Source organism: Rattus norvegicus, chromosome 3 (assembly GCF_036323735.1).
Source record: "Rattus norvegicus strain BN/NHsdMcwi chromosome 3, GRCr8, whole genome shotgun sequence".
In the NCBI taxonomy this organism is placed as follows: Eukaryota; Metazoa; Chordata; class Mammalia; order Rodentia; family Muridae; genus Rattus; species Rattus norvegicus.
The window spans coordinates 165,019,744-165,038,809 of NC_086021.1; the positions used below are offsets into that span (position 1 = coordinate 165,019,744).

General features: G+C 48.5%; 1 protein-coding gene across 1 annotated transcript in view; it reads right to left on the reverse strand.

Moving 5' to 3' along the window:
- Window positions 1–11,976, reverse strand: part of Fer1l4 (fer-1-like family member 4) — a 35,537-nt gene extending 23,561 nt beyond the window's left edge. Inside the window, exons 1-19 of the mRNA NM_001106534.2 lie at window positions 11,898–11,976; window positions 11,586–11,641; window positions 11,167–11,255; window positions 10,986–11,085; window positions 8,187–8,278; window positions 7,991–8,032; window positions 7,086–7,247; window positions 6,652–6,712; window positions 6,413–6,544; window positions 6,051–6,113; window positions 5,793–5,877; window positions 5,378–5,537; window positions 5,084–5,267; window positions 4,086–4,272; window positions 3,244–3,614; window positions 2,870–2,978; window positions 2,510–2,687; window positions 2,307–2,427; window positions 1,909–2,009 (exon numbers count right to left, since the gene is read on the reverse strand). Coding sequence (NP_001100004.2) covers window positions 1,909–2,009; window positions 2,307–2,427; window positions 2,510–2,687; window positions 2,870–2,978; window positions 3,244–3,614; window positions 4,086–4,272; window positions 5,084–5,267; window positions 5,378–5,537; window positions 5,793–5,877; window positions 6,051–6,113; window positions 6,413–6,544; window positions 6,652–6,712; window positions 7,086–7,247; window positions 7,991–8,032; window positions 8,187–8,278; window positions 10,986–11,085; window positions 11,167–11,255; window positions 11,586–11,641; window positions 11,898–11,976 — 2,372 coding nt within the window. The remainder of the gene's footprint in view (window positions 1–1,908; window positions 2,010–2,306; window positions 2,428–2,509; window positions 2,688–2,869; window positions 2,979–3,243; window positions 3,615–4,085; window positions 4,273–5,083; window positions 5,268–5,377; window positions 5,538–5,792; window positions 5,878–6,050; window positions 6,114–6,412; window positions 6,545–6,651; window positions 6,713–7,085; window positions 7,248–7,990; window positions 8,033–8,186; window positions 8,279–10,985; window positions 11,086–11,166; window positions 11,256–11,585; window positions 11,642–11,897) is intronic.
- Window positions 11,977–19,066: the final 7,090 nt, after the last annotated feature.

Here is a 19,066-nt window from a genome sequence, read left to right on the forward strand (position 1 = left end):
GCTGCGCTACACTGTATATCCAACTACAAATTTTCTCTTGAACTCACTCCCTGGCCTTTTTACTGTTGGTTTGGTTTGGTTTTTTGAGGCAGGGTTTCTCTGTTTAGCTCATGGCTGTCCTGGAACTCATTCTGTAGACCAGGCTGGCCTCGAACTCATAGAAATCCATTTGCCTCTGCCTCCTAAGTGTTGGGGTTAAAGGCATGTGCCAACATTGCCTAGGCTTGCTTATTGATTGATTATTGATTGATTGATTGATTGAATGACAACAATCTCATGTATGCCACACTGTCTCAAGCTGAGGCTGACCTTGTATTTGAACTTGTGATCCTCCTGCCTCTACCTCCCGAGTGCTGGGATTACAAGCGTGCACCACCATGCTGGAGACTGAACCCAGGGATCTGTGCACACTGGGCAATCAGTCTGTCAAGTGATCCGCATTCACAGCTCTCGAACCCATTCACCCCACCTCCACGGTGTGACTCCGTTCATCTCCTATCACCTCAACCACTTCAAGGCCTTCATTAGTCATCCTGTCTTCTCCCTCACACCCCCTTCCTCCCACCTCATCCTTTCAAAAATTATACATGAGAATTTCAAGACCTTCAGTGGGCTCTCCTCGGCCACTCAAAGAAGAAACCATGGCCATCACAATGACCTAGCAGGTGCCACCAGTGTCTGCGGAATACAGAAGAAAGCTCTTGAGAAAAGTGTCAGAGACTTGAGTGCCTGGAGCAGGTGGTCAAATTCACGGATGTGTGGATGAAAGACGGGAGCAACTAGGACTTGTTCATGTGATGGCCGAGAAAGGATCAGGTAAGGATGCAAGAGGGACAGATGCCAGCTAGTTAGGCAGGAGATGAAGGGTTAAATCAGTACCACAGAGGCGCTGCTGAGGAAGCAGGACATCCTCCCTGTATTAGCACGTAGGGCCATCTTGTGGATGCAGAAGCTGGCTAGGTACAGAGTGGATGGAGAAGGCAGGTTTACTGGTTGGTTTTTGGCAACTTGACACAAGCTAAAGTCATCAGAGAGGAGGGAGGGAAGGCCTCCATGAGATCCAGCTGTAAGGCATTTTCTCAATCAGTGACCAGTGGAGGAGGGCCCAACCCATTGTGGGTAGTGCCATCCCTGGGTTGCTGGTCCTGGGTTCTATAGAGAAGCAGGCTGAGCAAGCCAGGGGCAGCAAGCCAGTAAGCAGCACTCCATGGCCTCTGCGGTAGCTCCTGCTTCCAGGATCCTGACGTGGTTGGATTCCTGTCCTGACTTCCTTCAATGATGAACAGCAGTGTGAAGGTGTAAGCCAATGAACCCTTTCCGTTTCAGCTTTTTGATCATCCAGTTTTGTTGCAGCAGTAGAAACCTTAACTAAGCAAAGTTTTACTTCCCTTGTGAAATATAAACCTTATAAGCCTCGAGGGCTGGAGAAATGGCTCAGCAGTTAAAAGCACTGACTGCTCTTCCAGAGGTCCTGAGTTCAAGTCCCAGCAACCACATGGTGGCTCACAACCATCTGTAATGGGATCTGATGCCTTCTTCTGGTGTGTCTGAAGACAGCGAGTGTGTACTCATGTAAATAAAATAAATACATCTTTAAAAAACATAAGCCTCGGGTTGGGGATTTAGCTCAGTGGTAGAGCGCTTGCCTAGGAAGCGCAAGGCCCTGGGTTCGGTCCCCAGCTCCGAAAAAAAAGAACCAAAAAAAAAACCAAAAAAACAAAAAAACCCATAAGCCTCAGGAGTTCAACATCCTGTGATCTCCTTGTATAGGCATCTCTCTTCATTTTTCTGCAGGTGCTGGACCAACACAGCTTAAACTACCCTTGGTCTAGGCAGTCACCACAAGTCTCTCTCCCATCTTAAAAGTGGCCACAGGTAGGAAGCTCTACAGGTCGACTCTCAGCTCACCTGCTGCCAGCCACTAGCTCTTCCAGAGTCTGCTTGAGTCGTGTACAGGCACCCAGCACTGACCTGCGCTGTATCTTCTCAACCTCCTGCAGGCCATGGTCCTGTGTGGGATCCAAGAGAAGTCAGTCTTGAGAGTCCCTGGCCCATACCCCACCATGAATACTACTCTCCTTATGGTTCCTCATTGGATTCCGGCTCTGATTCTCTAGCCCCCTTCTGTCTCCACTCTATCAATAGCTCTATGGCTCCCACAACTTTGTTCCTCTCAGTTTGCCTAGAAACTTCAAGCTTTGTCCGCCATTTCCCTGCCCTACAAGGTTATCAGCTCCACTCCATTAGCCTCGGTCTCCTGCGTTCTGTGGCTGGGCCTTTCCCTTTGGGTGTCATCTTGCCCTCACCAGTCTCTCAGCTACTTTGCACACACTGTTACTGCTATGCAGGCGCCAAGTATAATCCTCCCAGCGGCTCCATACATGTAAGCAGGGCTTTCGGTGACGCAGAGGCAAGCAGAGATACGGCCTGAGGGAAGAGAGGGGCTTGGGGGCATCTTGATTTTTCCAGGACCTCTTTATCCCCTCCTCAAGTGACCCGGGTCACTTACCCATTGCCCTCCACAGGTTCAGGCCACTGAGCAGGTGTCCCCAGCAACTCTTGCTCCTCCTGCCCTGCCCCTCTGTCCTCAGATTCCAGAAGAGGCTGAGCTTCCAGTGTGCTGCCTTCAGATCCCCCATCAGCCCTTGATCCTGGACCCAATTGCTCTTCCCGGCGGCCTGCATGACCTGTGCCCCATTGAGCATCGGAACATCCGGCTGAAGGTCAGGCCCTCTCACTACAGCCCCTCCCTCAGTAGAGCAGAACCCACCACTTTCCTTGAAGTGAACACCCCTTCCTGTGGCCTAAAGTCTGACACAAGGGACCGTTCTCAATCCCGTGGCTTTCTGAGCTCATCCGGGCTACGCACCAATGGAAATCTCCAGGCTGATGGGTTTCTTGGCCAGGGAAGGGTCAATCATGGTGGCCTCAAAGAGCACCCCGAAAAGCAGGAAATCTTCACAGGGTGCCAGAGCATTCTAGGAAAGATAAGTAAGGCTGGGGTCAGCTCCCACCCTCCCGAGGAGCAGTCTGTTCTACTTGATCACAAATGCCTACAGAAAGACATCAAAAACAAGGTCCAGGAGGCTCCCTTTCTTACCTCCCAGGGAACTGACCCCCTCCCTATCTACCATGTTTAGATACAACAGCACATGTGAGCGCATACACAGGATTCTTCATCCAAGTCCCCCAATTGGAAACAGCATCACGATGTCTGATGCTGAGGGCGACTCCAGCCCCTACCTCTGGCAGAGGCAGCAGCTCTTCCATGTCCACCTCCATTGAGCTCGGAATCTCGGGCACACCCACTTCCGTGCTGGCGTTGGCAGGCTGTAAAGTGCCAGCTGGGGTCTGGCCCTGCTTGGTCTTCTCCTTCTTCTTTTTCTTCTTTCCAGTGAGCCGGGACAATCCGGACCCTTGTGTGGTCTGGGAGGATTTAGGTTCAACTCTGCCTTCAAATACTTCCATGGACACAGCTACCAGAAGTCGACCCCGGAACCAAATGCCTTCCCCGAGGCCTTCATTGAGACCTTGAAGACCATCCCGGAACCTGCCACTGGGGAGTGAGCCATAGAGGGGCACCCAGGCTGGACCGAAAGTGGGGTTAAACCCCGCTGTAGGGGGACAAAAGCAGGTCTTGAAGGGGAGGACCAAATAAATGGGTACTGTTCTGAACTGTATAGCCTTGTATCCTCCAGGTACTAGGGTGGGGAAGAGAAGGCAGGGTTCGGTTCTTTCTGAAGGGAGGAGGTGATAACAGTATCGGGCAGAGGACCTTTCTGGGCTTTAGAGAGGAGGCAAGGTTGGGGTGGAAGTACTCATGTTATGGTAAAGGTCGGAGGGAGTGGGTGGATATTTCAGAGTGGTCACTTCCCTGCAAGGCTTGACTGGACTGGCCATTGTGCTTAAGAGTTTGGAAAACTGAGGGTGGGATCATGGTCGGAAGGCGGAGCCTGGTCTAGAACAGTTTGTTTTGTGGGGTGATGGTCCTCCCTGGGCCACCTGTTCTAAGGATGAGCTTTGCTCTGAAGAGCTGATGTGAGTCACAGCAGATGGGCCCACACACGCTGACCAGAGGTACTCACCTGCACGACCCGAGTTTGAGATCTGCCTCAGGTCTAGCATGTGTGTAGCGAGTGCCACATCTGCAAGAGGTGCGTCGTCCCGCAGCTGCAGGCGAAGGCTGCGCGTTAGCGGCGGGAAGAGTTCCACGAAGCTCAACTGCTCGTTCCACTCGGGCGCTGTCTCCTCTCCCCGAACCGAAGTCTCACCCTGAAGGCCAAGTCAGGAGGAAGGGGTCAATGAGGGTCCTTAAAGATGGCTCAGCAGGTGATGGTGCTTGATATCAACCTGATGGCCTGAGTTTGAGCCCTAGGTCCTATACTCTTGTCCCTCTTACTGGTTGTCCTCTGACCTCCACACTTGTGCTGTGGCCCTCAGCCCACCACACACATACACAAAAGAAATAAAGGCTGGAGAGATGACTCAATGGTTAAGGTCAAGCGTGAGTTCTACTCTTCCACAAGCATGGTTTCCCCTCCACACATCCAGCAGCCCACAAACACTTATGACTCCAGCTGTAGGGGAGATCTGACACCCGCTTCAGGCCTCCATGAACACCTGTCCTCATGTGCTCCCTACTCCACAGAGTTATTCATGCATCCAGGATTAAGAATAAAAATAGTCTTGGGAGGCAGAAGCAGGCAGATCTGTGAGTTTGAAGCCAGCCTGGTATACAAAGCGAGTTCCAGGACAGCAGAAGCCACATACAAAGAAACCCTATCTTGAAAAACAAACAGGGGTTGGGGATTTAGCCCAGTGGTAGAGCGCTTGCCTAGCAACCGCAAGGCCCTGGGTTCGGTCCCCAGCTCCGGAAAAAAAAAAAAAAAAAAAAAAAAAAAGAAAGAAAGAAAAGAAAAACAAACAATGACAAAAAGCCAGGGCACATGCCTGTAATCCTACCAAATGGATCTCTGAGTATCAGGGCTACCTTGTCACTAAATGAATAAATAATGATTATCGTTAACAGATAAATACTCTATAAAAGACTCGAGCTGCAGCATGGGGGATAGGAGTGACTTACCTGCTGCCCCAGGAAGCTCACCCGCACATATGGGTCCAGGAGGACATGTTGGTCATGCAGGGCACGGGCTAGACTGCCCAGCAGCCCCGTGCGCACTGTGGGAAGCCCCTCTGCACGGTACACTCGGACTCGCAGCCTTGCCCATGGTCTCTCAGCCTGCACCCCACGTGGCAGGAGTAGATTCCTAGGAAGAGCGAACGTGAGGAGTAAGCTGGAGTCCTAGCCCCTCTGCTTCTCTGCGCTCCCAAAGTCAAGCTTCATCCAATATTTTACTCCCACCATACCCCAGCTCACTTCTCTATGTCTGCACTGGTCCCTGGGGTTGAGGGTGGTGGTGGAAGGGGAAGGTCCCCACGTGCCCTCACAGACAAGGTGATCTTGATGAAGCCCTTGGTTCCCGCACGGGTGTCACGGGGGTCATGTAAAGGAGCCCACTTTTGGTGGAAGTGGCCATCTAAGGATAGAAGAAGACGGTGTGAGGGGACATCTAAGGGACACAGATTCAGGACATTGGACAATGGCTGGGGTTGGGGCAACACATCGTGTCTCATACAGAGAGAAGAACCAACCACCTGACAAGAAAGGTCAGCATTCACAAGAGATGGCTGTCTTTGAAGTTAGTACTCCGGGCATAAAGCAGGTGAGTCTGAGAGCTCAGTTAATTTGATCATACACATACCTTGCAATGAGGGAGCGGGGGATTCAATACCTGGCTGGTCCAAGGCCATCCCTAAGTCCATCCTGAAGGTTCCTATTCTGGTGGCCATAAACGGGAGAGTCTGCGAGTGGAAAGCCTGGGGAGAAAGGGTTAATCCTGGTGCTCTAGGATGTTCGCCCTGCCCACCTTTTGAATCTCAATCTGTAGCCCTGGCTGGGCCTTGAACTCATGGCGACTTTCCTGCCTCAGTCACCCAAACGCCCAGCTGAGCAACTCCATTTCCAGACATGAATCCACTTTCCCACTCACAGTTATTTCCAGCAGCAAGTCTTGGAGATGAAGCCGAGTTTCATGAAATTCAAACAGGAAGTACTGGGTTGGGTGAGATGAGAAAGAGGTTAGCCATGAAAAGCTCATTCAGCTCACCCGGAATTCTTGCACAGAGAATGTGCTCTCTTTCCCAAAAGGGCTACACACTCTTCCCTTCCCTTCCCTTCCCGCCCCTTCCCCGACTCCCCATGACTGACCTATCCTGGCTCAAAACCCTGAACCAACATTTTGTTTTGTTTTGTTTTGTTTTTTGCATCCTGGCCCCGCCCTCTCCAGGGACAGGTCTCTCTGGATGCCTCCCGTTCTCTCAAGCCCCGCCCTCTTCCTTGGTGGTGCCCCACCTCATTGTAGAAGGGGCAATTGGTTCCACGTTGTGTGGCAGTCACTCGGCGCTGATCCCCCACGCGAACAGTGACATAGGGGTTAATATTGACTCCCACCAGTTTCTGGGCCTCAAGCACTGTGACCCCCACCTAGGTAAGGAATGAAACAAAGGAAGGGAAGAAAGCCAGAGCTGCCTGGGGGAAGAGAGAGGCCTGTGAGATTCCATGAGGGTTAGAATGTGGCCTGAGAGTCATACCTGGAAGTCCTGGGCTTTGCACGCCTTGAAGGGATCCCTGCGAGGTAAACCCAGGGCGCGGCTGTAAAGAAATATAGGGTCAACTCTGGTCGTCCTTCCTCTCCCACCCACACAGATGCGAGTCGGAGTGCCTTGCCCTATCTCCTCCGTCTTATAGACTACATGCAATTCGACTCACTCTTGGAGCTCTGAACAAGAGCTGGTTGAGACCTGCTCCGTGGCAACATTGCAGCAGACACAACCTGTCCTCATCAAATTCCTTTACAAATTAGTGGGAGCCTCTATAAGTGACTTTGTCTGTGTCTGTACTGTAAGCGAATGACCTTTGACGCCAGGGTAGCCTTCCTGGTACCCTGGTGTGGATGGGTGTGGCTTATGTGAGGAAAACTGACTCAGCGACAGGGTGTGAGACCGGGAGCATGTGAGTACATTACCTTTTGAGGGGGCTGAACACCACCCCAGAAATCTCCACGTCAGGTTCCTCCAGGTCCAGCTCCAGCTCCAGCTCATTCTCTTCGTCATCCTGTGTCCCTAGGCTTTGGGCTAGCCTGCGGCCCATAGCCACTGCCCGTCGCTCCAGCTGGGCCTCCCCAGGCCTGAGAAGAAAGACCCCGAAGATCATGCACAGGACCTGTCACGTGCGCTGGGCATCCCTTGTCTTTGCTTTGACCTTTAACCTTCAGCTTGACCCCACTTATCCTGGGACTAACTCTTTTTTGTTTTGGTTTAGATTTTTTTTTCTTTTTTTTTTTTTTCGGAGCTGGGGATCGAACCCTTTGGTTTGGATTTTTGTTTTTTGTTTTTTTTTTTTCCGGAGCTGAGAACCAAACCCAAGGCTTTGTGCTTGCTAGGCAAGCACTCTACCACTGAGCTAAATCCCCAACCCCTGGTTTGGTGTTTTGAGACAGGGTTTCACTGTGTAGCCCAGGCTGTCTGGGAAGCCAATTTGTAAACCACACTGGCCTCAAACTTACAGCCATCTGCCGACCTCTGCCCTCCAGGTGCTGGGATTAAAGGTGTGCGCCACCACACCCAGTTTTGGACTAACTCTTTTTTTTTTTTTTTTTTTTTTGGTTCTTTTTTTTTCGGAGCTGGGGACCGAACCCAGGGCCTTGCGCTTCCTAGGCAAGCGCTCTACCACTGAGCTAAATCCTCAACCCCTTGGACTAACTCTTAATCCTGAGATCAGTCTGATTTCACAACCTGGTCTTGATGCAAGGATTGACCTCTGACCTTATAGTTCAATCACTGGAGTCTCAGACTCTAGTACTAAATCATGTCACAGGCTCTTTACCCCAAAACTGAGCCTGGCTGTTCCCTATCACGCCCACATACTTACTCCATATCCTGGAAGCCCACATTGGGGATGATCAACTCTAAGCTGAGAGGGAAAATAAAGAGGGTAAGACCCGACTGTAGAATAGTGAGATCACAGCAGCCAGCAGACCCAGGGTAGACATGAACGCTACTTCTCTCTCTTCTGGGTGAGTTTCATCTGGGGACAGGGGGCCTTGCATAGGTTACTAGAGAATTACCTGTCTCGAATGGGTGCCCCAAAGTCCTCCTCTGCCCAGGTTCCAGCAGCTCCCTCAGGGGGCTGATACTTTAGGTCAAGCTCCACTTGGATCTGAAACCAAACACAGCACCCATCGGTGCCCTCAAACTGACATGGAGCTAAGAGAGTACCAGCACCTTACATGCCATCTGTAAAGAGAGAACCTCTGTTTACGTCTGCAGTGGCGTGTTCCTCTCCGATTATAATAATGTTAACATTTACAACCTTCTGAATTGCTGCTAGAAGAAGCGGAGGTGACTTTCTTTAATGACCCTGGTAGGCTGACTGTATCCAAGGTAGGCCCTATTCCCAAGAGCAGCTGGACAACACAAACCGAACGCTTGTCGAGGAGTGAAAAAATTAAGAGAACTCAGTCTGGTAGCTAGGGAAGTGGAGAGGAGACCTGGGAAGAGTTGAGGGTGAATATGATCAAACATATCCTATTACCTTCTCATAGGATTATTAAAGAATGTCATGTTTTAGATGTTCATGACCTTCCTCAGAGCAAATGGCAATAGGCTGAGGAGCTTAGAGGATGTTTGCTGTCAAGCCTGACAACGTGAGTTCAATGCCCAGAATCTACTCAACGGAGGAAGAGAACCAACTCCCAGAAGGTGTCCTCCAACTTCTACACAAAGGCTCATGGACACATAAGAAATAAATGTTTAGGGGCTGGGGATTTAGCTCAGTGGTAGAGCGCTTACCTAGGAAGCGCAAGGCCCTGGGTTCGGTCCCCAGCTCCGAAAAAAAGAACCAAAAAAAAAAAAAAAAAGAAATAAATGTTTAAAGGACTGGAGAGATGCCTCAGGTGTTAAGAGCACCTTTTCCAGAGGACCCAGGTTCAACTCCCAGCAACCACATGATGACTCTCAATCATCTGTAATGGGATTGATTCCCTCTCCTGGCATGCAGGTGTCCATGCAGGCAGGGTACACACATAGCCATAAAATACAAGAATAAACAATTTTTTTTTCCAGAGCCGGGGACCGAACCCAGGGCCTTCCGGTTGCTAAGCAAGCACTCTACCACTGAGCTAAATCCCCAACCCCAAGAATAAACAAATTTTAAGAAAAAAATAAAATAATAAATGTTTAAACTAATCTTTTTGAGAAAGGGTTTTACTATGTAGCCCTAGCTAGCCTTGAAGTTACAGAGATCCACCTGCCTCTGCCCCCATCTCTCTCTCTCTGCCCCTCTGCCCCTCTGCCTCTCTCTCTGCTTCTCTCTCTGCCCCTCTGCCTCTCTGCCTTTGTCTCTCTGCCTGTCTGCCTCTCTCTCTGCCTTTGTCTCTCTGCCTCTCTGCCTCTCTCTCTGCCTTTGTCTCTCTGCCTCTCTGCCTCTCTCTCTCTGCCTCTCTCTCTCTGCCTCTCTGCTTCTCTCTCTGCCCCTCTGCCTCTCTCTCTGCCTCTCTGCTTCTCTCTCTGCCCCTCTGCCTCTCTCTCTGCCTCTCTGCCTCGCTGCCTCCCTGCATGGATTAAAGGCATGGTTAAAGATATGTGCTATCTACCACACTCAGCTATACACAGAATGGAGACAGACAAAAGGACTCGAGGCTGGGGGTACAGCTCAGCTGGCAGAGTGGCTGGCTTTCAGGAAGGCTGGAGCCCACACTCAGGTTTGAAAACAGTCAAACCTAGACATGGAATATACAAAAACAAACACTCGTACAACAAGGCTCCACCTCAATGTGCGCGTCACCTCCTGATCCTGTTCTTTTTTTTTTTTTTTCTAAAGATTTATTTGTTGTATATAAGTACACTATTGCCATCTTCAGACACACCAGAAGAGGGCATCGGATCTCATTATGGATGGTTGTGAGCCACCATGTGGTTGCTGAAATTTGAACTCAGGACCTCAGGAAGAGCAGTTGATACTCTTAACCACTGAGCCATCTCTCCAGCCCCTTGATCCTGTTTTTTCACAGCTCTTGGCCCTCACGGCCTGCACCTCAATAGCTTTTCCAGTTCCATATCCTAGGTTTCTGACCTACTCTGCGCCCCCGCTTCCCACATTGGCACACTGGGTTTTACATGTTTGGGCTCCTCTGTCTGAACGTTCTCCCTTCTACTTAGTGCCCATCACCCTCAGTTCTGAACGTAGGCCTAGTTTCTTCAGCGAGAGTCTTCAGGCCTCCCCATCAGGGTCACCGACCGGTGTACTGGCTCTTTTGTAACACTCATGGTGGCAAACTTATGCTGTCTTGTGTGGATGCTTGCTTAACGTTTGACCCCCTCATGCAGTTAGTGGGCTTCGACAAAGCAAATCTTTCTCCGGTTTTGCTTACCGCCGAGTCCCCATCGCTCAACATCATCCTTCAACTTAACCAATGAGCGAATGAAAAGAAAGTCAAGCAGAAGTCCGACTTGTCATTATGTAAATGAGGAGGCAGCTTAGAGATGCTAATAACTCGAGTACACCAATGGCAAGTGGCAGAGCTATGATTTGAAGCCAGGTCCACCTCTTCTAAGGATACATATGATAGAAATGAAATACCAGGGAAAACCCTATCAGGTTCACCATTGTCTCCCAGAAGAAAAGAAGGGAACCCACCCAGACCCAAGGAGCAATGGTACACACACCACACCCTTGGGACTCAGAAATGAGTCAGCTCCTGGCCCATGTAGGACTCAGGCAAGGGCTGCAACGGAGCCTAAGCTGGGCGGGGTGTTTGGTCCGTCCCCCCGCCCCCCCTTATCTAGCTTCAGTCTTCCTCTCTGTTAATTTGAACCTCTGACTGGAGGCATCTCTGGGTTGCTGAAGGTAGGCTGGTGGCACTTACCGGGGATACCCGGAGTCTCTCATCCACCAGGGCTTCCCTCAGCACCAAATGTCCAGTGTTTTGCAGCCGCTGCAGAGAAATCACCAGGGTTCCCAGGGGCCTAGGAGAACAGCATGGAGCAAAAGACTGAGCCAGGTGGATGACATCAAGTCATCATCTGGCTTCCCTCAGTTCTCCTCACCTGGGGCTGAACACTCGGCTACAGTTGACCACCTGCACAGACAGACTCTCCCCAGCCAGTGGAGATCCGTAGTGGGGCCAACGGAACAGCTAGGAACAGAAAAATGCTCATGATACCGGGTGCCAGGCTGACTGGCCCTCCCACCATAAGCCAGAGCCTATCCCCAACAGTTCAAACACGAGGCTACTTCTAGGACTGATCTCGAATCGAACGCCTGGAACAAATCCCTCCAACATGGAGTTGATGTCAATCTAAGGCTGATATGGGACTGATTGCCAATCAAGAACCAATCCCACTAGTTTTGAGAGTGACATCTCAAACCAGGTCTGAACTCTCCAACCTGAGATTCACACCTTCCAAACCCAGGAATGAGCCCTTCTGCCCCAGGATGGATCCAGAAAAGAACCAGTTCTACTGACCTCACCAACGTCTGCTTCTCGGCCACAGTGAATTTTCCTTGTTTTCTGAGTAAAGCCTGCTCAAAAAAATGAAACTAGTCATTTATCAGCCCCTACACAGATACAGTCAATCATTTGCTTCCCCGACTCTTGCCCCACTGTCTAGTTCTCCTCTCACACTTGAAGAAGTAGAAGATGGGAAAGAAGCAGAACCTGGGGCGAAGGGAGGCAGGTTAGAGAGAGCCGACCAGGATGTAAGTTGGAGGTCTACGGAATGAAGACTGCAGAACTTCCCAATTCTAAAAAGACTTAGATCATCCTCGCAAGTCTCACCTCGGAAGCAGAGCCTCACTTGTCGGTCATGGATGCCCGGCAGCCCTGTTAGGTGCCTCACACACACAGTCAGAGCCATGGTCACAGTGCCACTGGCTCTCGGGCTGCCTGCTTGCCCTTCTGCCCATCTGTGTTGTCCATGACTCACTGGGCTCACCCAGCAGGTTCAGCAATCCCTTCCCTTTAGTCAAACACACAGAAGGGGGTGGTGGGGGCAGGCCTGGAGGTCATGGTTGGAGAAGGAACGTGGCTGAGAGGTGTGGGGGTAAGGTCCCTGTTGTCAGCACAGAATTCTGCCTTTACCATCTGTAGGATGCCAAGAAGCTTGTGCCTCAATAGGATGGGAGCTGGGATAGGTAGGAATGGAGAAGACAAGATCTCAGTCTGGTCTGTGCTAGCCTAAGAGGCCTCCAGGGCAGTGCCTTGGCTTTCTTTCTATCACAGTGATAAAACACCATGACCGGAAGTAACTTAGAGAGTTTTCTTAGGGTTACTGTTGCTGTGATGAAACACCATGGTCAAAAGCAACTTGGGGGCTGGAGAGATGGCTCAGCGGTTAAGAGCACTGACTGCTCTTCCAGAGATCCTGAGTTCAATTCCCAGCAACCACATGGTGACTCACAACCATCTATAAAGGGATCTGATGCCCTCTTCTGGTCTGAAGACAGCTACAGTGTACTTGTATACATAAAATAAATAAATCTTTAAAAAAAAAAAAAGCAACTTGGGAGGAAAGGGCTTACTTCACTCACAGTTTCGAATTAAAGAGCAGTAATTCATGCAGTGCAGAATGCTCAAGGCAGAGCTGTCGCAGAGGCTATGGGGTTATGTTTACTGGCTTGCTCCTCATGGCTTTTCTCAGCCTTTTTTTTTTTAAATAGAACCAAAGACTATCAACCTGAATCAGCTCTATCCACAATGAGCTGAGCCTTCTCCTATCAATCACTAGTTGAGAAGATGCCCCCATTGTTTTTTTTTTTCAAATGAGGTTCCCTCTTCTCAGATGACATCAGCTTGTTTCAAGATGACATAAAACTACCCAGAAGGGGTTGGGGATTTAGCTCAGTGGTAGAGCACTTGCCTAGCAAGCACAAGGCCCTGGGTTCTGTCCCCAGCTCCGAAAAAAAGAAAAAAAAAACTACCCAGAACAATTGACCCCTTGTTAACTTGACACACCAAGACAACAGTATTTAACAATAACCTCTACTTTTTTTGTTCATCCCCAATATCTCATATTAATAAATAACTCAATATGAATCATATTGGAAATGTTAAAGTCTCACAGTCTTTATAAATTCAAACACTTAAAAATTCAGTCTCTTCTAAAACATCAGTCTTTATAAAATCCCCAAATCTCTTTAAAGTTTCAAAATCTCTTAATTGAGGGGTCCTGTGAAATCAAAAATACAACGCATACTTTCTCACTCCAAGAAGGGAGAGCAAGGGCACAATCATGATCTGAACAAAGCAAGAGCAGACTTCATGGACTCACTCACAATCTTCTGGGCTCCTCCAATGGGAAGGCCTTGCCACAGCACACAAAGCTTGTCTCAGAGGCTCAGGACAGCTCTACACCATGGCTGTTTCTGTCTTTGGTGGCCAACCCATGGTACTGACATCTCCAAAATGCAGGGTCTCCTGATGCAATTAGGCTGCACTTTCACCAATAGCCTCTCCTTTATGGTGCCAAGCCTCAGCTTCTCTTCACGACCCGCTCAATCTTGCGCCTTCAACTGCTACTCAGGCTACATCTTGATCATGATCTTTCCAGACCTCTCACACCTTCATACCTTCAAAAGCAGTACTACCTGAGTGACTCTTAGAAATATCCAAGTTCAGCTGACAGCATGAGATACAATGTAGGCTCCTCTAGAAAACAGCTTGTATGTGTTAACCCTAGGGAAACACTACCCCAGGGACATTGAACTCTACCTAATCATCACTAATTTCTTAACTTGGGTTGACCAGTGTCGATAATCACAAGAAAGAAAAGTTTTCACATTAAAGCTTTTGGTATCTTGTTAATCAGTCAATTATTCAGCACTAGCTCACCAGCCACCACAGACTTAATTCAAACATGCAACAGGCCCAATAGAGTTAACTTAACTCTCAAGCTTCTCTCTGAACTCCACAAGCCAGGCCTCCAACGACTGCACTGCTCTTTACATTCTTATGTTCCAAGCTCCCACAGAACTGCTCACCAAGCTTTGAGCACCCAATGGCTTTTCTAGCCCGAAGTTCCAAAGTTCTTCTATCGTCCTCCAAAAACACGTGGTCAGGTCTGCCACAGTAAGATCCCTGTCCCAGGAACCAATTTCTGCCATAGTTAAGATTAACTACTGGTGTTCTGAAACACCTTGACCAAAAGCAACTTGGGGAGGTAAGGGTTAATTTGGCTACCATGTCCTTAGCCACACACAGTCCATCAGAGGAAGCCAAGGCAGGAACACAAATGGGTGGGAACCTGGAGGCAGGAGCTGATGTGAAGGCCATGGAGGAGTGCTGCTTACTGGATTGCTCAGCCTGAACTTTCTTTTTTCCCTTTAATAGAACGTAGGACTGCTAGCAAGGGGCATCCTTCCTTCCTCTGTCATCATCAATCACTCTTTTTTTTTTTTTTTTTTTTGGTTCTTTTTTTCGGAGCTGGGGACCGAACCCAGGGCCTTGCGCTTCCTAGGCAAGCACTCTACCATTGAGCTAAATCCCCAGCCCCCATCAATCACTCTTTAAGAGGACAACCTATAGACTTGCCTGCCTATACGAGATCTTTTTTTTTTTAATATTTATTTATTTTATGTGAGTACATTGTCGCTCTCTTCAGACACACCAGAAGAGGGCATTGGATCACATTACAGATGGTTGTGAGCCACCATGTGGTTGCTGGGATTTGAACTTAATACCTCGGGAAGAGCAGTCGGTGTTCTTAACTGCTGAGCCATCTCTCCAGCCTCTATACCAGATCTTATTTTCGGTGTTGAAGACTATCGTATGACTTTAGCTGGGGTCAAATTGACATATAGCTAGGCAGGACAGGAGGGAAGGGTTTATTTGGCTTGCTGGTAACAGTTCATCATGAAGGGAAGCTAAGACAGGAACCAAAACAGACATCATGGAGGACCACCGTGTGCTGCTGGCTTGCAGATATCATAGAGGACCACCATGTGCTGGCTTGCTACTTCTGGCTACGTCTCAGTTTACTTTCTCATATACCTCCAGACCACCTGCCCAGAGAAGGCTCTGCCCACAGAAGATTCCAAATCAACCCTTAATTAGGAAAATGCCCCACAGGCTTGCTTACAGCCCAAGCTGATTGGGGCATTTTGTCAATTGAGGTTCCTTCTTTTTTTTTTTTTTTTTTTTTTTGGTTCTTTTTTTTTCGGAGCTGGGGATCGAACCCAGGGCCTTGCGCTTCCTGAGGTCCCTTCTTCTAAGAGGATCCTAGTTTGTGTCGGGTTGACACAATGATAATAATTTTCCTTGGTTTTCGAGACAGGGGTTCTCTGTGTAGTTGCAGCTGTCTTGGAACTCATTGTGTGGATCAGGCTAGCCTCAAACATGGAGATCCACCTGCTCCTGCCTCCCTAGTAATAGAATTAAAGTATGTGCCAACACTCCTATCTCTACCCTTTCTCGTTCTGAGTTCTCAGGGCCCACTTCCAGGTGCACCACACACAGCGGACCCTGAAAGCGTTGGCTGGGGCTAAGCATAGTGGCGTATCGCTGTAATTCCAATAGTTGGGAGGCTGAGACAGTAGCATCTCTAGTTCAAGGTCAGCGTGAACTATAAAGTGAGTCCTAGTCTCAAAACAACAACAAAAATAGTCTGGATGAATAGATGGGGTGAAAGATGAACCCCCTTCCCCCAGGGTTAGTTTGCTCAACTGAGGAGTGGTTGAATGCATCCCTAGCCTACGTACAGTAGCTGAACTTAGTGCTTCTTAGCCAGAAGCCAGCGATCCTTAGCTCAGTACACTAGAGTACTCTACTCAGTACGAGGACTCTAGTGAAGCCGTGAATAGGCTGTGGGGAGTCTGCAAACCTTGGAATTAAGCTAACACTTAACTATGTGTGCATCTTTCTGCATATGAATGTCCTTCCTAGTTGTTAAAGTTTTTCATTATTTTTATTGATGTGTATGTGTGTACATGGGCTGGATTATAAGCACTTGTGAACTGTCCAGATGGAAACACTGAGAACCAAATTTCGGTCCTCTGGAAGAGCGGCACTCCTCACCCCTAAGACGTTTCTCCAGTCCCCTAGATTAGTTTTTATTTTTGAATTACACTTATGCATTTGTTTGTTTTGGAGAGTGTGTGCACACGTCACAGCACACATACGGAGATCAGAAGACAGCTTTTCAGGAGTGACTTCTCTTTTTCCATCAAGTGGGTTCTGGGAATCAAAGTCAGGGCAGCGAGGTTTTTTCGTTTTGTTTTGTTTTTTGTTTTTTTTGTTTTCGTTTTTGTTTCTCAAGACAAGTGTCCTGGAACTAGCTCTGTAGACCAGGTTGGCCTTGACCTCACAGAGATCCGTCCGCTTCTGCCTTGCAAGTGCTGGGGTCAAGGGTGTGCTCTCATAAACAAAGAGATGCAGCCAATGAGAAGGGAAACGGATGTGTTCTCTACCTCTCAGAAGTGACTTAGATGCCAGTAACAACAGAACCAAATCCAACACAGCACAGTGGCTTTCAGAGTAGGGAAGGGTCAAACCTGGGAATCACCGAGGAAGAAGGACAGAGAACTTGGCTGAAGAGGAAGTCTTCAAAATAGGATTGGAAGATAGAAACTGGGACCAGAAACCATCATTCAGACACTAGGAATATGTTCTAGGACAGGGACACTCATGTGTGCTGGGACTTGAAATTTGTTCAGCTTGGCTGAAATACAAGGCATGTTCAGGGCGGCCCTCACATAAGACTGGAGCTTCAGAAGAACTGGGTCTTGTTTCAAGCTGTAGAACGTGGACGTTCCTTGTGTCAGTTTTTCCATCTCAATACTGGCACCAGGGTGACCTGGACATGTAAATCAGTTTGTAGAATACATGCCTAGCATGCGGGAGGCAACAGGTTTAGTCTCCAGCACACATGATGTATGTATGTATGTATGTATGTATGTATGTATGTATGTATTTATTTATTTATTTATTTATTTATTTATTTATGTTTTTAAAGATTTATTTATTTCCTACATATGCGTACACTGTCCCTGTCTTCAGACACACCAGAAGAGGGCATCAGATCTCTTTACAGATGGTTGTGAGCCACCATTTGGTTGCTGGGAATTGAACTCAGGTCCTCTGGAAGAGCAGTCGGGTGCTCTTAACCGCTGAGCCATCTCTCCAGCCTATATAGGTGGTGTTTATAGGTGGAATTTATAGGTGCTATTTTTATTATTTCTAATACCCTCCCCATCCAACTCCTTCCATGTTTACCTACTCCCTCTCAAATTCATGACCTCTTCTGGAATTATTATTGCAACACACACACACACACACACACACACACACACACACACACACACACTCACACACCCTACCAATCCCATTTAGTGTGACTCTTACGTGTATGGGCTTAGAGTAGACCCAGGGCACATTTGTCTCTGGAGAGGATTGATGCTCCCTCCCTCAGTGGCCACTGTTGGTCAGTAGCTCTTCATCTGGAGGTGGAGCCTTATGAAATCTCCCTCTGGGTTATCATGCCTGGCATTATTACGAAGGCATGGATGAAGCGTCACTAGCTCGTCTCATCCTCCTGCTCCTTCCCAATGTTTTCGAAGGCATCGGGAGCTGCATAGTACGTATATGGAGGTCTCTGTGACCACCAGAGCCAGCACAGCATGGATCCGAAGGAGGCAAGAAGGAAGTCTGGTTCAACACCACTCAGTAGCCAATGTTGGTTCAATCTGAGTCTGATACAGGAAAGTTTATATTAGGTGTGTTTAAGTATAGCATAACTTTGGAAAATAATATTCCTGGTGATAATTAACTCAATCCCATGCATACAATAAAGCTTAAGTCATGACTACATTGAAACTTCTTGAAAAGTACATGTGTGACCTCTTTCATAAAGATGGGCCCTATAGATTGACTACATGTGTCAAGGTAAGGGTCTGAGGAGAGATCTAGTATGTTCTTGGTCACACAGATAGTGCAAAGGTCACTGGGAAGTACATGTCGCCTCTTCCATAAAGATTGGTCTATTGACTGGGAAACAGCGCTCAGTAGGGTCTAGGGAGAGTGACTGAGATAAATATGAGTCTGCGGGAGTCAGGTGTGGTCCGGCTGCATGGAGTGAAGAGGTCACCAGGGTATAAACTACATCCTTTCCCAGCCTCCTGGGTGGAAAACAGGTTATACATCCCTTTCTCTGAAAGACGACACTGTGTGCTACATTCCTGCTTTGCTTGGTGCTGAGCTGTGAGCACAAGGACCTCAGGCCCTCTACACAAACGTGCCAAATGGGGGTGACAACTGGCATTTATTCTCTGCAGTTTAGCCAGACTGGGATCTTTGTAGTAGCCTCTGTGTGCTGACCAAAGAAGCTCCTTAATGAGGGATGAGAACTACACTTCCTGGGGTTGGGGATTTAGCTCAGTGGTAGAGAGCTTGCCTAGAAAGCGCAAGGCCCTGGGTTCGGTCCCCAGCTCCGAAAAAAAGAAAAAAAAAAAAAAAAAGAAGAAGAGAACTACACTTCCCTGTGCACACAAGGATAAGTATTTAGAATACATTTAGAAATTATATTGATTTATGAAAATGATAACAGTAGATTCTCCTCTAAGGTCTAGGGCCACTTCAGCAACAGATACTTGGCCAGGATTACCACACCAGGCAGGAATTTCCTATCGAGCAGGTCTTCAGTCCAATTAGACAACTGCTGGTAACCCTTGGGATAATAATGCCACATTGTACCACTGGGGACATCTTGCCAGGCCGGTCACTCTTGTGGTTCATAGGCTGGATAGCTGGATAGAACTATTGACTGCCTTCCCCCTTGCCTTGTATAGTAGTTGTGATGAGAGCTTCTCCTTGGGGAGGAGGCTTCTGGGAACGTTGTAGCTTGATTCCTCCAAGTTCTGTGACCTAAGCATTTGGTGTCTCCAGCAATAGGTTCTTACCTTCAAGTTCTGGGAGGCAGCCTAGGACAAGGGCAATAGCTTACTGCAGTGACTTGA